The 18,082-nt window shown below is 41.4% G+C and overlaps 1 protein-coding gene across 2 annotated transcripts in view; it reads left to right on the plus strand.

Moving 5' to 3' along the window:
* FIG4 (FIG4 phosphoinositide 5-phosphatase) overlaps positions 1–18,082 on the plus strand; it is a 125,292-nt gene that overhangs the window by 63,467 nt on the left and 43,743 nt on the right. For both annotated transcript variants that reach the window (XM_060238012.1, XM_060238020.1), the window contains 2 exons: positions 12,334–12,379; positions 16,234–16,382. In XM_060238012.1, coding sequence (XP_060093995.1) covers positions 12,334–12,379; positions 16,234–16,382 — 195 coding nt within the window. The remainder of the gene's footprint in view (positions 1–12,333; positions 12,380–16,233; positions 16,383–18,082) is intronic.

An 18,082-nucleotide genomic window follows, 5' to 3' on the forward strand; every position in this document is an offset into this window, starting at 1 on the left:
GAAGTACCGGAGGAAGAGAGATTAGCATTTGTGAGTGACATGGGGTGTGAGTGACTGGATAGTAGTTGTAAAAAAGAAGCTGTTGCTAACTAGTGACATGGGGAAAATATACATCCAGTGGATCTTTGCAAAACCATGCATGCGTTACACAGTAGTACAGTAATTTTATTACAGTCCGTAACCAGCACGAAACAGTCCATGTTGGAGACCAAGTAACAAAATACAACCATAATAATATAAACATTTGGATACCGATGTATAAACAGATTAAGAGTGAAACATTTACAATACCTTGCAGTCCATATGACACTTTTGCATACTGTTTACAAATTCTGTAATTCTGCTGCTAAAAATTTGGCACACGCCAATCAATGTTACCTGAGGGTTAGAGTCTGAGAAGCATATTATTTATTTATTTAATCTAATTTATATCCCCCCCCCCAATGGGCTCAGGGCATCTCACAACAGATAAAACAATATAACATTTAAAACAAGATATACACTAAAATCATTTCCATACATTTTACAGTCATTACGTTCAAGATGTGCATTGATATTCCGATGTTTTTAGTTTTGGTTCTTACAGTTCAGTGAGATTGCCAGTGCTGTGGAATAATAACCACCTCCCCTTAGCTATTGAAAGCAAGTTTAAACAATTCTGTCTTACAGGTCCTGCAGAACTGTGACAAGTCCTAAATGGCCCTAATGTTTTCAGGGAGGGCATTCCACAGAGCTGTTACCAAGAACGCTCTGGTGATGGATAATCGAGCTTCTTTTGGTCCAATGATCTTAAGATTTTGGGTCCCTGAATGTAGTGCTCTCTGGGGTACATATGGGGAATGGCGGTCCTGAAGTTAGACAGGTCCCAGGCCATATAGGGCTTTAAGGGTTATAACCTGCACCTTGAAACGAATCCAGAACGCCACCGATAGCCAGTGCAACATTTTCAGCACAGGTTGAATGTGCTACCGTACAGGTAGCTCCATTAACAACCTGGCTGATGTGTTTTGCACCAGCTGCAGCCTCCAAATTTAAGTCAGGGGCAGCCCCATGTAGAGGGTGTTATAGTAGTCTATTCTCGAGGTGACTATTGTATAGATCGCTGTTGCTAAGTTGTTGCGCTCTAGGTATGGAACCAACTGCCTTATCCGTCTAAGATGGTAAGATGTGGATTTGGTAATGGCTGCTACCTGGACCTCTATTGTCAGCGAAGGCTCCAGGAGCACCCCTTTGACCTTTGGCACTAATGGCATCCCAACAAAGGCTGGCAAAGGGATCTCCCTACCCAGACCGCCGCGACTCAGGCACAGGACTTCTGTCTTCGCTGGATTCAATTTCAGTTGACTCTGCTTGAACCATTTCACTTCAGCTTGCAATGCCAGGTCCAGATCTTCCAGGGTGCAGCTGGACTGGCCCCCCATCAATAGATAGAACTGGGTGTCATCCGCATACCGGTGACAACCCAGCCCATATCTCCGGACAAGGGGGTGCATATAGATGTTAAACAACATCGGGGAGAGTACTGCCCCCTGGGGCACACCACATACAAGTGGGTGCCTCTGTGACGATTGTTTCCCTATGGCCACCTTTTGTTCCTGACCTTGGAGAAAAGAGGTAAGTCATTGAAGGGCAGACCCTGAATCCAAGTGTCGGCAAGGCGACAGGACAGTAGCTGGTGGTCAACTGTATCAAATGCAGCTGACAGATCTAACAACAGCACTGCCGAGCTGCCCTGATCCAGATGTTTTAAGAGATTATCCATGAGGGCAACCAGAACCATCTTTGTCCTGTGGCCCTGCTGAAAGCTGGGCTGAAATGAGTCTAAGACAGAAACGTCATCCAAAAATCTCTGTAACTGAACTGCCACTGCCCTCTCAATGACTTTACTCAAAAAGGTTAAGTTCGACACTGGCCAATAGTTTGCCAATACGGCTGGGTCCAAAGATGGTTTTTTGAGGAGAGGGTGTACCACCACCTCCTTAAGGGGCGTGGGAAAGGTTCCTTCAATCAAGGACCTGTTGATAATCTGCAGCGGGGCTCGCAATTCCATCTGGCTAGCACGTATCAACCAGATCTGACATGGGTCCAAGTCACAGGTAGTGGGACATACAGTACAGAGAACCTTGTTGGCTTCCTCCAAGCTAAGTGGAGTGAAATGATCCAGGATCAAACCAGAAGCTGCTCTCAGGGCCTCAAGTTCCTGCATTATTCAAGAGACCTGAGAGTCTTTCCAGTATAGGTTGGATAAATCTAGCTTGTATTTTATCAGAGTACCCACAACTGAATAGAATATGTGTAATTGTATGCACTTCTCCAGCACTACACAGGCAGACACGCTCTACCATCGATGTCTTTCTGTAGTGGCCCACAATAATTTCCGAGGGGAAAATATTACAAGCCATTGAGAAGGCCCTTTGATAAGATGGAATGAATAAATAAATAAATAAATAAATAAATAAATAAATAAATAAATAAATAAATAAATGTGATAGATATAAGGCTGGGGAAATGATATATCTTGTTCGGTGAGAGGCTAAAAAGTTCGGGGCTCTGGCAATGTTGTTTTGCCTCTCTACATCTAATATTCTCTGCTTAACTAGAGCTTTGACTTGATTTAGGGCCATTATCTGTAAGGACTCAGGAGGGAAGCCTAGCATAGACAGCTTCTGATGTACAGCTCTAATCCAGCAGGAACTATGTATTTCCTTTAAATCAGGGGTGGGGAACCTCTGTCCTGAGGGCCGTATGCGGCCCTTGAGGTCACTTGGTGTGGCCCTCGGGGATTGCCGGGCCAAACTGAGCCATGTGGCAGCCTCTCTGGGGCCTGGCTGACCAGCGAGGATTGTGGGGCCCAGCCACACTGTGCAGCAGCCTCCCCAGGGGCCAGGCAGGGATCACAGGGCCCAGATGTACTGTGCGGCAGCCTCCCTGGGGCCTGGCTGGCCGGCCAGAATTGCTGCAGGGCCTGGAAAAGTTACTGTCACAGTTCAGTTTGCACTTGATTATCCCAGATGGTTGGCCTAATATGCTAATGAGTGTGTGAGCTAATATGCTAATATTAGGGGATGTGGTCTAATATGCTACTGAGTTCCTGCTTGGCTTTTCTACAAAAAAGCCCTAGACCTATGCATTTGCCTAGGGCAGCGGGCCAGGTGTGTGTGTGTGTGTGTGTGTGTGTGCCTGCCAGATTAGGCTCTCCCCACATGATTTCAAATAGAAAAACAATGCATTAATTTTGCTGACCTGAATCATTCTCCCTCGGTGGAGCACTGATTTTTAAGTTGATCATTTTTTATGGTCCACGAATGATATTATAAATATCCATATGGCCCTTGGCAAAAAAAAAGGTTCCCCACCCCTGCTTTAAATATTTGTAAGTTGCTACTTGTTGCAGTCTATCACTATTTAGGGCCCATTCCCTAACCTTAGGTTTTAGACCAAAAGCCATGATTTGTGTTTTATGATAATTGATCCCCAGATAATTTGACTCACAATACAGGCCAGATTGTTTTAATGCCCTTTTTAGGTGTCCTAGACAGAACTGTATCGTCTGCATACAATTAAACTGTCAAGTGGCTAATTCCAAATATCCAATCAGGTTATTAATATAAATGGCAAAGAGGAATTGGGCTAAAACACAGCTTTGTTTAACTCCTTTACCTGTTGGAATAAAATTAGTAAGGAGGCCATACTTATTACATCTGACCCTAATCGCAGTGTTTGTATATAATGATTGGATCAGGAAACGAAGTCTCCTGTCAATGGAGATTTCACTTAACTTTTTCAAGAGATTCTTCCTGGAAATAGAATCAAAGGCTGACTTGAGATCAATAAATTCTGCATAAAGAGCTGTTGTCTTATTGAAAACATATTTGTCAATCAGATGGGATAAAATTAAATTATGTCCCATAGTAGAACACTTTTTCCTGGACCCTGCCCGTTTGACTCTTAGAAAATTTTCTTGTGTTAACCAGCTTTGTAATCACTCTAATAAGTGGGAAGTATATAATTTGCCCAAAATGCTCAAGAGGCTAATACACCTGTAATTGGCCAGCTCCTCCCTCTGCCTGGTTTTATAAAAGGGAACAATAATGGCTTGTCTTCAGACTTCAGGAACATCTCCCGTTGAGTCTATGTATGTAAATACTGGGGCTAAAAGGGGATCACACCAATCAACATTTTCCATTAACAATTCCAATGGCATAAAATCCAGGCCTGGTGCTCTCCAAGTCTGCCAATCAATGTCTTTGCCCTCTCTAAATCTGCCAATCAGTGTCTTAATCTCTTTGGTTGCCACCGAAGGGCAAATTTGCAAATTTGACAGAGCCTCTTTTTTTGGTGAAGATGATGAATAGTTGGTGTCAAAGTAGAGCTTGCAGAAGAATGTTTCCCATTCTTAGGGGAAATACATGTGCCAATTGGCAAGAGGTTCTTAGAAGAATGGATCGTTATCTGTTTCCAAAACTGCGTTGAAATCCTCTCGTTAGATTGGATTACAATTTTCCAGAGTTTCTTCATTTCCTTGTGTTTTTTTTAAATCACTATTTTTTTATAATATCTCTTTAATTGCCAAAGGTGTTGTTGGCATACAGGGTATCATGACCCAAGGAGTTCTTATAAACTTTATAAGTGTCTTTAAGATCTTTTTTTGGCTTTTGGCATTCTTTATCAAACCAACTCTTTAAAAGGTTCTCTGTTGCACAAAGTCCAATTGTGTGTGCATGCTGTTGTGAGAAACACACAGCCACCAAGAAGACTCCAGTGAATGGCTTGGCAAAGACTCAATCTGGTCATCAGTGGCTTTTAGATTTGGCTTGTACAGAATGGAACAGAATATTTTTCTTCGCTCTTATGGTGCTAGTTGATTATATTTTATTTTCTGTGCCACCGTTGTCGAGGATTAAGTATTTTGACATACACAACAGAACAGAAAGTGATCATCTGCCGCTGGTTCTACTAATTTCTGCTTTTTTAAATCCATCATTTAAGTCATGTTATACCAATGCTGGACCAAAGACAGGCAAACACCGCCTGACATGGTGTGTTAACCTAGAAAACAAAATGAACATCCTTCTTAATTCTCATCAATTTATGGATTTGAAAAATTCTATGAATCTTTTAGGGTCAGATATCTTAAGCAATTTTTGATATTATCTCTTTACTCAATTCCTATTTGACTACAGATAGCCAAACAAATCTGGGGCACCGTAGAAAATCTTGGTTTGATCAAGAATGTTGAGCCATGAGGCATTTTTTATGCCCATTACAAAGTAGACTTAGGTCTGAAACCTCAATCCAGTTCCTATCCCAGTTTCGTTCTGCTTATAAGCAATTTCTGAAGGGAAAAAAAAATCTGCCTTCCATAAATCCCAATGGGAGGAGTTGAGGCTCTTCATTTTACAAAAAAAATGATAAGCAATTCTGGTCATCATTTGGGTCAATATTTGTGACTAGGAGTTGCGGTGTAATTAGAGCCCAGATGAGTTCAGGCATTACTGCTGTAGAGTAGCCTGGCATTTGTTAAAAAGGCACATTACCGCTTTTGACATGTTATGGCTAATGTGAGGTCCATTTTGTGTAGTATGCAAAGATACCATGACTCCAAGCCAATTAAACTTAATCTTGCTGAAGTTTCATTGAAATCAATTGCAATGTTAGTTGTCATTGAGTACGATTAGTTTTTAAAATGGGGCCTTTTTTAAGGGCTCTGTAATACAGTTTTTAAAACTGGGCTCTGTGATACAGCCAAGCTTTGTTGCAAGATAATCTAGTAGTTATAAAATTTTCTTATAAGTATAAAATTATTAAATAAACTCAACCATGTGCACCGCATTGAGTACCTTAGGGGAAGAGTGAGATAAAAAGACACATAAATAAATAAATGATTCTGGTTTTGCTTTTGAAGGTAGAGGAGGTCAGCTTTTGAATAGGCTCCAGTCTAGAGCTAGGAGCATCAGTGCAAACATTTGTAGAAGATATTCTTCCTCACCATTTTCTCTCTTGACAGAAAAGAAGTGTTTTAGCTGGGCTGTGTGATTTATGAACCTAGGTTGCTTAGTGGAAAGAAAATAATAGTAAAAAGAGGAGAGCAGCATAAGGTGCACATGTTCACTTCTCACTTACCAGAGTACTTGTGAGATTGTACATTGTTACAGCTGCTGTTGCCTGAGCTCTGTGCCTTTCCTTGATCAGCAAAAAGGTCCATAAAGGAACTGGCTTCTGTTCAATGCCGGTAGCATAAACAGTGATGCTTGCTAGACAGGCATTCTTGGATGCATAATGATATATTGGTTGGTGTTGAGCGCCAGTGGTTTGACTGCCATGCTACAAGATGAACAAGTACCTGGTCAACCATGTGAAAAATTCACTGATAATCCAGGCATGGTTTTGGACTAAACAGTCAGCATGCTCCAGAATTCTAGCTTAGTGACTAGGTGATGATTTATCCTTTTTTAGACTGCTAGAGCTTGATAGGCAGCTGGAACTGAGGAGGAAATGCCTGAAGTTTCTGTGGCAAAGCTCCATTCTGGCCCCATCTTTCCATGTCCCAGAATCTGATTGCCACCAAATAAAATATAGTAGTAAATTTCTGTTCTTGAAGGTTAAAGGCTGATCCATCCTGCTTGTTTTTCTAACAACGTTTTCTTCTAATCGAGTGGAGATCAAATCATGCTTCCTCTGAAACGTTCTGTGCCTGCATTCTTACATGGGTCTGTTAAAGTTTGGCTAATTGGTTCCTTTCTAGTGGTTATTTTATTAAATCTTGGTGGTATCTATTAGTCTGAAATCGGAGACAAAAAAATCTCTCCAAGCAATGAAGAAGTAATTAAATTCAGCCTCCTAGTTCCAGAAATGGAGTAATATCCAAGCTTTGCTTCTTAGGGTTGCCAGGTCTGTGTTTGAAAACACCTGGAGACTTTGGGAGTGGATCCGGGTGGGGTTTGGGGAGGGGAGGGGCCTCAGCATGGTACAGTGCCGTAGAGCCCACCCTTCAAAGCAGCCATTTTCTCCTGGGGAGCTGATCTCTGCCAGCTGGAGATCAGACATAAAAGCGGGAGATCTCCAGGGCCCAGCTGGAGGCTGGTTACCCTAGCTGCCTTGCTTGAAAAAGAACAGTGAAGTTTCCTTGTTTTTCTTAATGCAGCATTCACATGAAAATGAATTGTTCACAGTGAAAGGCCACGAACAAAAAACAGTGGGAGCATTTTCTGAGCAAGCTCCAGTGTGTCTCATGCTCAAGAACACATTTCTACTGGCTCTTATGCATTTCAACTTGGTAGAGTAGCATTCATTAAGACACACAGTTCTTTTTTTTTTTATGAAAAAGACAGGTTTTATTAAGCATTTCATAAATCAATATACAATTAAACGTTCCATAGTTCCATAAATATAGTTCAACAGCATTGTGTTGTAATACATAAGAAGAAAAGGGAAAAACAAAACCTGGCCCCACCCAACACCATAACACCCCCCTCCACCTCCCTCCACCAAGGAGCTTCTAGGAAAATTTCTGAAAAGGTGCTTATTTCCTTAACTATCTAAATTATTTATCCATAGATATAACTTATTCCAAGTCTTTCTACATTCTTCCAAATTGCCTCCTCTTAGTCTTACAGTGAGAGTGTCCATCTCTGCAGCCTCTAGCAGTCTCTGTACAAATTCGTTTCTAGTTGGCATTAGGGAGGTTTTCCAATATTTAGCATAAAGGATTCTCGCAGTGGTAATTACATGTAACAGTAATTTTTTGTCATGTTTGGGTAAATTTTCTTTACATACATTTAGTAAATACATTTCAGGGGTGTGACGAATTCTAATTTTTAATATTTTCTGAGTCCACATATTTACTAAAGCCCAGTATTTGCTGGAAATGCAGAAAGGTGAAAGGATCTCTTTATCATATCTGGTGGAATTGTGAGATAGCCAAAAAATACAAGACACACAGTTCTTCATGCATACAGGGAGATAATTCAGAGCAGTGAAAGAAGCAAGCAAAGAATGTTCAACAGACATACTAAAGAGACTGAAGCTGTGCTGCTTTTCATTATAATTCATAAATTAATTTGAGAATAGCTATACAACTATCGATGTACCGCATACAGTTTGTTGATATTATTTAAACATACTTTTCCAAGTACTGTTCAACAGCCTTTAATGTCATTTAATATTAAGTGAAATTTATAGATTTTGTCATGCACTAGGAGTTGCTGTTGAAGAACAATTTTTCCTGAGGCTTGACGCTCCTATTCTGGCACTATACACTAATGTAATTTGCCATTACCGCCTCTGTGTAAAGGCTTGATAAAATTCTCAGTCTTTGGAAATTTGGGGGGAAATATTTTTGTGAGTGACTTCCTCTTCCAAAGGAGAAAATATCACATTCCAGTTTTGCTGGTCCTGTGACTGACTGGCTTCTCAGAAACTAATGAGCTGCTCAACGTTTTATTAATGCCCCAAAGAAAGAACAAATAGAGCAGACATCTTGAACAAGGAAAATCTGTGGAACTGGAAGGAAGAAGACAACATCCCTGTTATTCATGGCAAGGTTGGGAAAGAAAAATCAAAGTACTAGTCAGAAAGCTTCGCCTTCAGATATCCTCAGTTGTATATTTGGGCAATACCTTTTATTAGGACCAACCAAATGACAAGATAGTGTTCAAGCTTTTGAGTTTCCTAGAACTCTTCTTCATGGATGTTACAGATTTTAAAAAGGTAGGCAGGGGAAGAATATATTTCAGGTCATGATTTTTTAAACTATTCTCGTCAGCATTCCTTTGCTTAATGCTGAGCAGGCATGTAAATATAAAGTGGTGCTGTTGGTGTCAGGCCAACTTCAGTCTCTTCAGTATGTGGGTTCTAACATTTTTTGATTGCTTCTTTCACTTCTCTAAAATATCTGCCTGTATGCATGTAAAACCGTGTGTCTTAATGAATACTACTCCAACCTTGGTTTATTGTAAACAAAAAGGAGGCGGATATCCATTGAAAATACAAAGACCAGCAAATTACCTTATATCTCTGACACAATGAGATTCATGGATCTCTGTAGGCCAGAGGAATTATTTGTAGTCATCATAGTATTAATAATTCTGAACATATACATTATCTCTCACAGTTTTATGTTGTAATATTAAGTCGGATAAATAGTTATGCTGAACTTGAAAGCTTGCCCATTGTTCTGTGTCATTTTGATTTGTCCTGATACAAGATACTGTGTGGCTATGCTTTGTTTCTGGATTTTGCTTTTAGACCAGCATGGCTGCAAACAGCTGTTGTGTTTGAGAGTGAACATTGTTGCTGGTCTCCTCTTGTTTATCATAATAGCAAACTGAAAGGCAAGATTTTTTTTTTAAAAAAAATTATTTTTAGTCATGCTGTTGTAGGCCGCTTTTCTCACTTGGACTCAACACAGTGTCAGTTAATATAATCAACAGTAGGGGATATTCAGTAAGCAGTGCAATGGGATTAGGGTTGTAGAACCAACCAGAAATTTAAAAAAGTATAAGTGTTAACATGACCCAGTAAATTATGCAAAATTACATTGTAAGATGCTGCTTGCAGCAACTTATACACAGTAGTATAGACCACAGTCCCTAATACTTTGTTCAGGTCACTTTGTGAATAATTTAATAATCCAAAGGTCATCTTGAATAATTCATCTTCTGGTATACCTGTGTTACAACTCACATCCAGATCAAGGCGTATTCTTGATATTTTATCATCAGGTTGTTTTTGGGTTTTTTTACAAAGTATCACAGCTGATGATCTCTTCCTGAGACAAAAAAGATTCAGATTTTAGTGTTAGCATTTTCTGAGCTATCTTGGACGCCTAGGATGGTTGTGAACTAGCTGATGCTACAATAGCAGAGTAGTAGTATTTCTTTGCTGCCACTTCATAAATCTTTTAAGGACTGTATAATAATCTGTCATTCTGTATGAGTTCACTGCAGGTGTTGTTCTCTAGAGATCTCCCATCCCTCTTGAAATCACCCAGTCCTGTGGTAAACCAGGGGGCAGCTTACACCCCAGGAGAGGGAGTGGTTGTTGACAGTCAGTATTGTCAGTAGCTTCATGTTCCGCACTTCCACTGCAGCCTCAGCTCAGCTTGCATTTGTAATCCTAAAATTTCCCAGACCATTCTGAGAGGACCATTTTAATTGAGCCCCCCTAAAGCAGGTAGTGATCAGACAATGCTTCGGGTTGAATCTCTAACCCTGAAACAGACCTTCCCCCAACTGATCAGTGCAAAAAAATTAAATGCAGTGTGTGACCACTTTCATGTGTCGGGCCTATCACAATTTGTTAGAGGCCCAAGGCAGTCAACAAGACTATAAATCATAGGCTGCTCCTGGCAAGTTATCCTTGTCATGGATTTTGAAGTCCCCAGAACAATCAGTCTAGGATTCTCCAATACCATCTCTGACAGTACCTTTGTGAACTCATAAAGGGTGCCCACTGGAGATCTAAGCAGCCGGTAGACAAGAAGAATGCCTAATCTGTCCTTAGTCCCTAATGTAAGAAGGATACAGTCAATGCCAGTGTTCGTTTACACTAGAAGTCTGCAGAAGCTGAAGGATTCACAGAGAACAATAGCCATATCACCAGTTGTACAGGGCTGGTGGAGGACAGCATAACCAGTTGGGGCAGACACACCATGTTGTTTTCTTCCAACCATGTTTCGATTAAGCAAGCCAGGTCAATTTCTAATTTCAGCAACATCTCATTGAGGTTTGTGGTTTTGTACTTCACTGATTGGGTATTGTGCAATAGTAGTGCAGATGTGGGAAGGAAAGGGCCCTGATGTTGTCAACAGTTGGGATGCTATGGAGGTTAGATAGGCAGTGAGCATCCTTACCAAGTGCTGTCCATCATTGATAGATTCCACCCCCATACCTGCCAGCTTCCATTTGCACTCAGATAGTGGATTCATCAAACAACCTGTTCCAGATAAAGACTTCTCCCAACTGCTACCAATAAATCTCCGCAGCAACCCACAATCACCATTCTAGTGAGGCCATACAACAGTTCAGGGCACAGTCATGGTGTGCTGGGGATAGTGTTGTCCAACATGTATTGTTCTATGTCAGTATGGCCCCTGGCTTCCAGTCAAGTAACTGGTGTAGCTCTTTCTCTTCAGTGGTGGAGGACCTTCTTACTCACTGCATATAGTGCCTAGGCCCCTTTGCACCCCAAGCAAGGAACCACAGACCAAAAGCCCTTGTGCTCTTGCCCTTCGACTTGCACCTCCAGTGCAGGCTTCCTATTTACATGTGTAGCTGGAATGAAAAGAGCAGAAGTACCGGTAAGCAATGGCGGGGAGCTTTCCTATCTAGCATCCAGCTATTACCTATTCTCATATCAAAGGAGGCATCATCTCCTGTCTTCTCAGGAGTGAAGCCTGTTTAAATGTATACCTGGAATGAGAAGATAAGAAGAAACAGGGACTGATGGGGCCATTTTGAGAATCAGATATATGGCATTTACTGTAATCACAGGTATATGAATAAGGTATTAGATTAAAGCACAAAATGCATAGATTTGTAAAACAAATGGTGTTTCTGCCAGTTTGGTTTTAAAACCAGAAAATTAAAAAATAAATTCAGTATATGCAGGCTGCAGACTTAGAAATCCATGCAAGTGTCTGGATTTTAAAAAATTAAAATGATCCCTTCTAGTCATTGGCTTAACTGTTGAAGTCATGGAATGTGCATGGACATGAATGAGTTCAGGAGTTAGAATTTTCATCTCAAAGAGCTCAGGTGCATGTGAAGTTACAACTTGTTGAGGGGAAGGGATGCAAAGAGATGAAATCATCATTGTTTCAAGGCTAATAGACTCAAAAAAGGAAATATCTTCAGTACAGTTAGAGGAATAATGATATGTAGACTAATTTCAAATGCCCTCACTCTGCTTCTTATGATCATTACGCAGTAGATATGGCTCTAGAGACCAGGAGTGCACAAGCTAAGTTCCTTGGGCTACCTCTTCTCCATCTTCCTTTGTCACCTACATTGAAGGATAAGTATTGGATGCTTGCCTCCTATCTTCCTTGAGATATTGGAGGCAAGGAGAAATCACTTTACTTATCCTGTTTTTCAGAGGGAAGAAGAGAGCTGCCTCACTCCCAGTATAATGCAGAGCTCTCCATATAATCCAGTAGCTGAACTGTGGCTCTTCTCTCCTCTTGGATTTCAGCATAGAAATCTATTTGTAATCTAATTGCAACCCATTGCTATTGCATATTTTAGTCATTCATATTGCTTTCAAATATCTCTGATGTTAACTGAACATACATCTTACAGTATATGCCTTGCCAGACTATGTTCTGTCTTACAGGTGGAATGAGTTGGGAGGATGTGTGATCCTCACTGGCCGCTTACAGGTATTGAACTGAAATTGATTTTACAGCTGTTGTTTAATACGTCTTGGTACTTAGCCAAAAAACATCTACAAGATAATAACTATTATTGTTCTTTAGGACTGGGTAAATGTCATGCACCTGAACCATTCTTTAATTATCTGTATATACTAATAGCAAAGTTGGCCAAATCTGAGGATCCTGAATCAGCACATGGGTCTTTGTACAAACCTGAAAAGGGGCCCGGGTTTGCAGGAAAATGTGAAATCTTTTTTTAAAGGGTTTTTTCCCTCCAGGGGGACATTTTTAATATTTTTTTTGAACCTCAAAAATGATTAAAAGAGTGCCTATAGCTTTAAGCAATGAATTCCCTGAGTTGCTGTTGCTAGGGAACCACAGTATTCCTATCTGGGTTTTTGTGAGTAAAAAGGCAGAGGGAGGGGGTGCATTCCTAAGCTTGTTTTAGCCTTTGATAGAGGATTCATTGAGACCAGGCCTGACTGGAATTACCAGCTCTGGGCTGGGAAATCCCTGGAGATTTTGTGGTGACATCTGTGGAAGGCAGGGTCTGGGTGGGAGATAGGTCTCAGCTGAATATACTGTAATACCATAGATGCTATCCTCCAAAGCAGTCATTTTCTCCAGGAGGACAAATCTCTGTCTTCTGGAGATGTTGTAATTCTGGGAACTCTCCAGGCCCTATCAGAAAGCTGGCAACCTTAGGCTGGGAACCATCTTCTGGGTGACTTAATACCACCCAACTTGCATGATTCAACTAGGCCTGGCTGCATGCTACTGCTCAGCAGCCACCCTATGAAAGCCAGTATGGGATAGCAGTTGGAGCTTCAGATTAGGATCTGGGAGACCCAGGTTGGAATCACCATCTTGCTGTGGAAGTTCATTGGGAGATCTTGGATCAGTCACAGAGCTAACTTACCTCACTGGTTTGTTGGGTGGATAAAAAGAGAGAGAGGAGAATACTGTAAACTGCTTTGATCCTCACTGTGGAGAAAGGTGGGGTATAAAGGAAGTAAATAAATATAGCTGAAGATGAGAGGTGCATAAAAGGTAGGTTGGTGAGTGGCTGAGAAGGCAAGAATGAGGGAGATGGAAGAAGATATGGGGGTCTCCAGGAGGAGAGAAAGAGGAAATTGTATGGGGAGGTGATACAGGGGGAAGTGAAGTGACCTCCCCTCCCCCCAAAAAACCCTTGAGAGTTCCCTATCATGCAAATGGGCTTGGCCCACTGGCTGGTACCACACAACTGGGCCACAGTTTTCCTTGGTAGAGAATGCTGATGAAGGGAGGGAAAAGGGAGAGCTTAAGATAGCAGGGCAGCTAAAGGTAGGTTGGCCATTAGGTGGGAAGGAGATAGGGTTGCCAACTCCACGTTATGAAATTCCTAGATATTCCTGATCATTAACATGGATCTTCTCTACCTCCCCCTTTCCCCATCGAATCCTGAGACTTCGCAAAGGCTGCTGCTGGTCATTGCAAGAAATATATAGGAAAAAAGCTATGTGAACTGGGGGGGTGGGGCTAAAGTGAGGTTCACCTGCAGTGTCTTCATTTGTGCCAAAAGAAACACCCCTAGCAAAAGAGGAAGATAACCTTTGATTGTACCTGGTGGTTTCTCCTCATTGCAGCCTCCCAACCCACATGGTTGTAATAACCCCAGCATTAACTTTTCAGAGGTCTTAGGTGGTGCCTGGAGGATAGGAGAGGGCAGGAAAGATCTATGACTCTCCTGCAGTAGCATTTCATTGGATCCAACTCAGTGTAAATATTCCTATGCATTCTTTATTTAAAACATTTTTATACCACCCTTCCACCCAATTAGGGTTCACAAGGCTGCAGACATATATTAAAACATTTAACAATCAAAATACAGTTATAAAATTCAGTTTAAAAACGCCAGGGTTTTCTCTCTCCGTCCTCCAAGAAGCATAGGGTAGCATTCACAGTTCCCTCCCCAGTTTTATCCTCACAACAACCTTGATAGGTTGGTCTGAGAAAGGTAGTGACTGGCCCAAGATCACCCAGTGGACTCTGTGGCAGGGTAGAGACTGGAACCCTGGTTTTCCCATGCATCATCTTAATTCTAAATATATGGATTCCCTCCTCCATTATTACTATTAACTATAGACTAAAAATATTTTAAGATTACATCCAGCACTTTCGATAATATTATTTTACTTTATCAATAAATGTGGCTATAGTATGTGAAGAAAGATCTTGTGTGCTTGAAACATTTTTCAGTTTACACAAATTGTTCAAGTCAGCTTGATGCAAACGTGAGAGGAAAATGACAAGTGAACCATGGTTGGAGCTTAAAGAATTATAATTGTTGCTGTTTATTATTTACTTCATTTATACCCCATCTTTCTCCTCAGTGGGAACTCAAAACTGTTTACATGATTCTCTTCTTCATTTTTCCTAACAACCAACCCTGTGAGGTAGGTTAGGCTGAGTGTGTGTGGCTGGTCCAGGGTCACTCAACAAACTTCCATGGCAGACTTGAGATTCAAACCTGACTCCCTGATCTCTAGTCTAACACTACCCACTACACAATACTGGATTATCTTCCAAATACGCAGTTCAATTTGGTGCAAAGTTATCCTAATGAAAAATCAGAATGGGTAGCCATGTTGTTGTTAAATTTATGAATCGCCCAATCCCTGCTACTGCAGAGCTCTGTGCGAGGTACAACATATGATAAAAACATTAAAAACTATAGAATAAAATACATAGATAATCCTAATACAACAATCTAAAAGAATCAGATGGTGAAATTACACAATTTCTTTTCACTCTGGACTATGGCCACCTCATGGTGGGGGAAGGAACAGAGCAGTCTGGAAAGGAGGATAGGGTGCCTGCCAGAATGGAAATCAATGGAATGGTAATCAACCTTTGCTGTCCTCAGCCAAAAGTCTGGTGGAACATCTCTGCTTTACAGACCTCAGAGAATTGGAGAAGCTCCCACAGGGCCCTGGTGTTGTTTGGCAGAGAGTTCCACCAAGTTGGGACCAGGACCAAAAAGGCCCTGGCTCTGGTCAAGAACAGCCAGATATCTTTAGGGCTAGGGATCACCAGCAGATTGCTATCCAAGGAGTGTAATGCTCTCCTGAAGACATACAGGAGGAGATGATCTCACAGATACATTGGTGCCTGACCACTCAAGACCTTTAAAGGTCACCAAAACTGTGAACTTGACTTTGTACTCCACTGGAAACCAGTGTGGCTGGTGCAGCTCAGGTTGTATATGTGGCATCTGTGATATTTCTGTCAGCAGGGTCTTTTTTGTAGAAAAAGGCCAGCAGAAACTCATTTGCGTATTAGGCCTCATCACCTGATACCAAGCCAGCCAGAACTGTGTTCCTGTGTGTTTCTTTTAAAAAGCCCTGCCGGTCAGGACTCATTTGCTTCATTCTAGATCAGCTGGAGCTTCCAGGCCAGTTTCAAGGGCAGGCCAGCATAGAGCAAGTTATAGTAGTCTAACCTGGAGGCGACCATTGCATGGATTACTGTGGCTAGGTCAGGGTGTGACAGGAAAGGGGCCAATTACTGTAGTCTGTCTATAGCAGCAGAAGACAGCAAAAGTTCAGTAGTACCTCAAAGACTGACAAAATTTGTGGCAGGGTGTGTGCTTTCATGAGTTAAAGGTTATGAACTTTCATGAGTCACTGCTCACTTCTTCAGAACTTCTGGAGAAGTGAGCAGTAACTCATGAAAGGTCATACACAGCAACAAATTTTGCTAGTCTTTAAGATGCTACTGGACTCTTGCTCTTTTCTACTCCTAATGAAACATGTCATTGACAGGGTTTTTTTGAATTTGTAGGTCCTCACATTTATTATAATTATTATTTTTTTTAGACTGGAGTTCTTCGAACCAATTGTGTTGACTGCTTGGATCGCACGAACACAGCCCAGTTTATGGTTGGGAAGTGTGCTTTGGCCTATCAGCTTTATTCCTTAGGGTTGATTGACAAACCCAACCTGCAGTTTGACACAGATGCTGTTAGGTAAGAAGGTTTACCATAATATGGTGCTTGTTTTTTCTCCAGAAGTTTGCTGAATCATACTTTTCTAGCTTCTGTATTTCTGCTTATACTGTATATATTTATTGAAATTAAGTCCTCAAACATTTAAGAATTTGAATAAATAAATGTAGCTTTATTTATTATGGGTTCACTTCCTGCACCTGTATGAGATTAATTATATTTCTACACTTAATTTTAAGTGTATTCCTGTTAGCTTATTGCTGTATGAAGTCATAAGAGCTATTAGCTTGATATCCCTGCTGTTATTGTGTATACTGGTGGATTTTATGAAGATTTGTTTAAGATATGTTTTAATTTCTGCTTAAGGCGATAGCTGTATGAGCAGGTCTAGATAGATAGACAGACAGACAGATCCATGATTCAATTTAACAACTGAAGTGATGTGGTAATACACATCTAATTTAATTTCAAAATAAAGTGATAATCTGTTTTGGTCCATGGAATAAAAAAGGCAGGTGGAATGGTGCTTGGAAGAGAACTTCAGACCCTTAGTCTTTTCAGCCTGTCATTCCCCAATTTAAAACTTTAGTTTTATTGCCTCCCTCTGTTCCAAAGTAGATTCCTGGGTCTGGAGAGAAGAGTCCAGTATATCATGCTCCTTGCCCCTAGCCAGAAGCTGTTGCTAGGAAATCAACTTCCATCAGTAAAGGGAGAGGCCTCAGGTGAATAGAATGGGATACAGTCCACCCTGCAGTCCAAAGCAGTTATTTTCTCCAGGTTGGGGAGAGAGATCTGTTGTCTGGAGTTCAGTTGTGATCCCAGGAGATCTTCAGGCTCCACCTGGGGGTTGGCTACCCTAGGCCTGGCAGCACCCTCTGGGTGACTTGATGCCACCTGACTGACATGACTTAACTAGGCCTGCCTGCTTGCTCTTGTTCAGCAGTGGCCCCCCTAGGACAGCAAGTGTGACTTAGCAGTTGCCAACTCCAGGTTGGGGGATCCCTGGAAATGTGAGGGGTGGCGCTTGAAGAGGGTGGGTTTGAGGAGGGATGGAAGCTCAGACTGGTACAATATCATAGACTCCACTCTCCAAACCAGCCATCTCTTCCTGGGGAACCACTGTTGCCAATCTCCAGGTGAGGACAGGGGATCAAAATTAACAACTGCTCTCCAAATGGCAGAGATCAGCTCTCCTTGAGGTGAGGGGGGAGTGAATACCTTCACTTGGGTGGGTGGGAAGACAGCAAGTGTGGGGCGGGTACTCACCCAGAGCCTTTTCTAGAGGCCATTGTATTTTTCTCCACAATGGGCCTTATTCCTAGTTCATTTATCAAGTGCTTAAATATTTACTAAGCTTTGAAAGCAAGTTTCTGTTTCTTAACTTTTTTGACAGCAATTAATCAAAGCACACATTTTTAAAACTGCAATTGGTTATACATTATACCTGTCTTTTATGTTAAAGAGAAATTGTGCTTGCCTGTGCTTAAGACTGATTATGAAATAGTGGAAATGCAAATCAACTCTATTTGCTTATATGCTTTTATTCTGGGTTATGTGGCATGAAGGAAGATGTAGTAAAAGGCAGATGATCCAGAACCCTGACCGCTACTTGTTGTATACAGTTGTTGGCATTAAGGGCTGCCAATGCAGTAGTGATCAGTCCCCTTCTGGAGCAGTATGTAGCTGTTGCTCTAGATACTCAGAAAAAGCATGTACTGTGT

This window comes from Heteronotia binoei, chromosome 1 (genome assembly GCF_032191835.1).
Source record: "Heteronotia binoei isolate CCM8104 ecotype False Entrance Well chromosome 1, APGP_CSIRO_Hbin_v1, whole genome shotgun sequence".
NCBI classification, from domain to species: domain Eukaryota; kingdom Metazoa; phylum Chordata; class Lepidosauria; order Squamata; family Gekkonidae; genus Heteronotia; species Heteronotia binoei.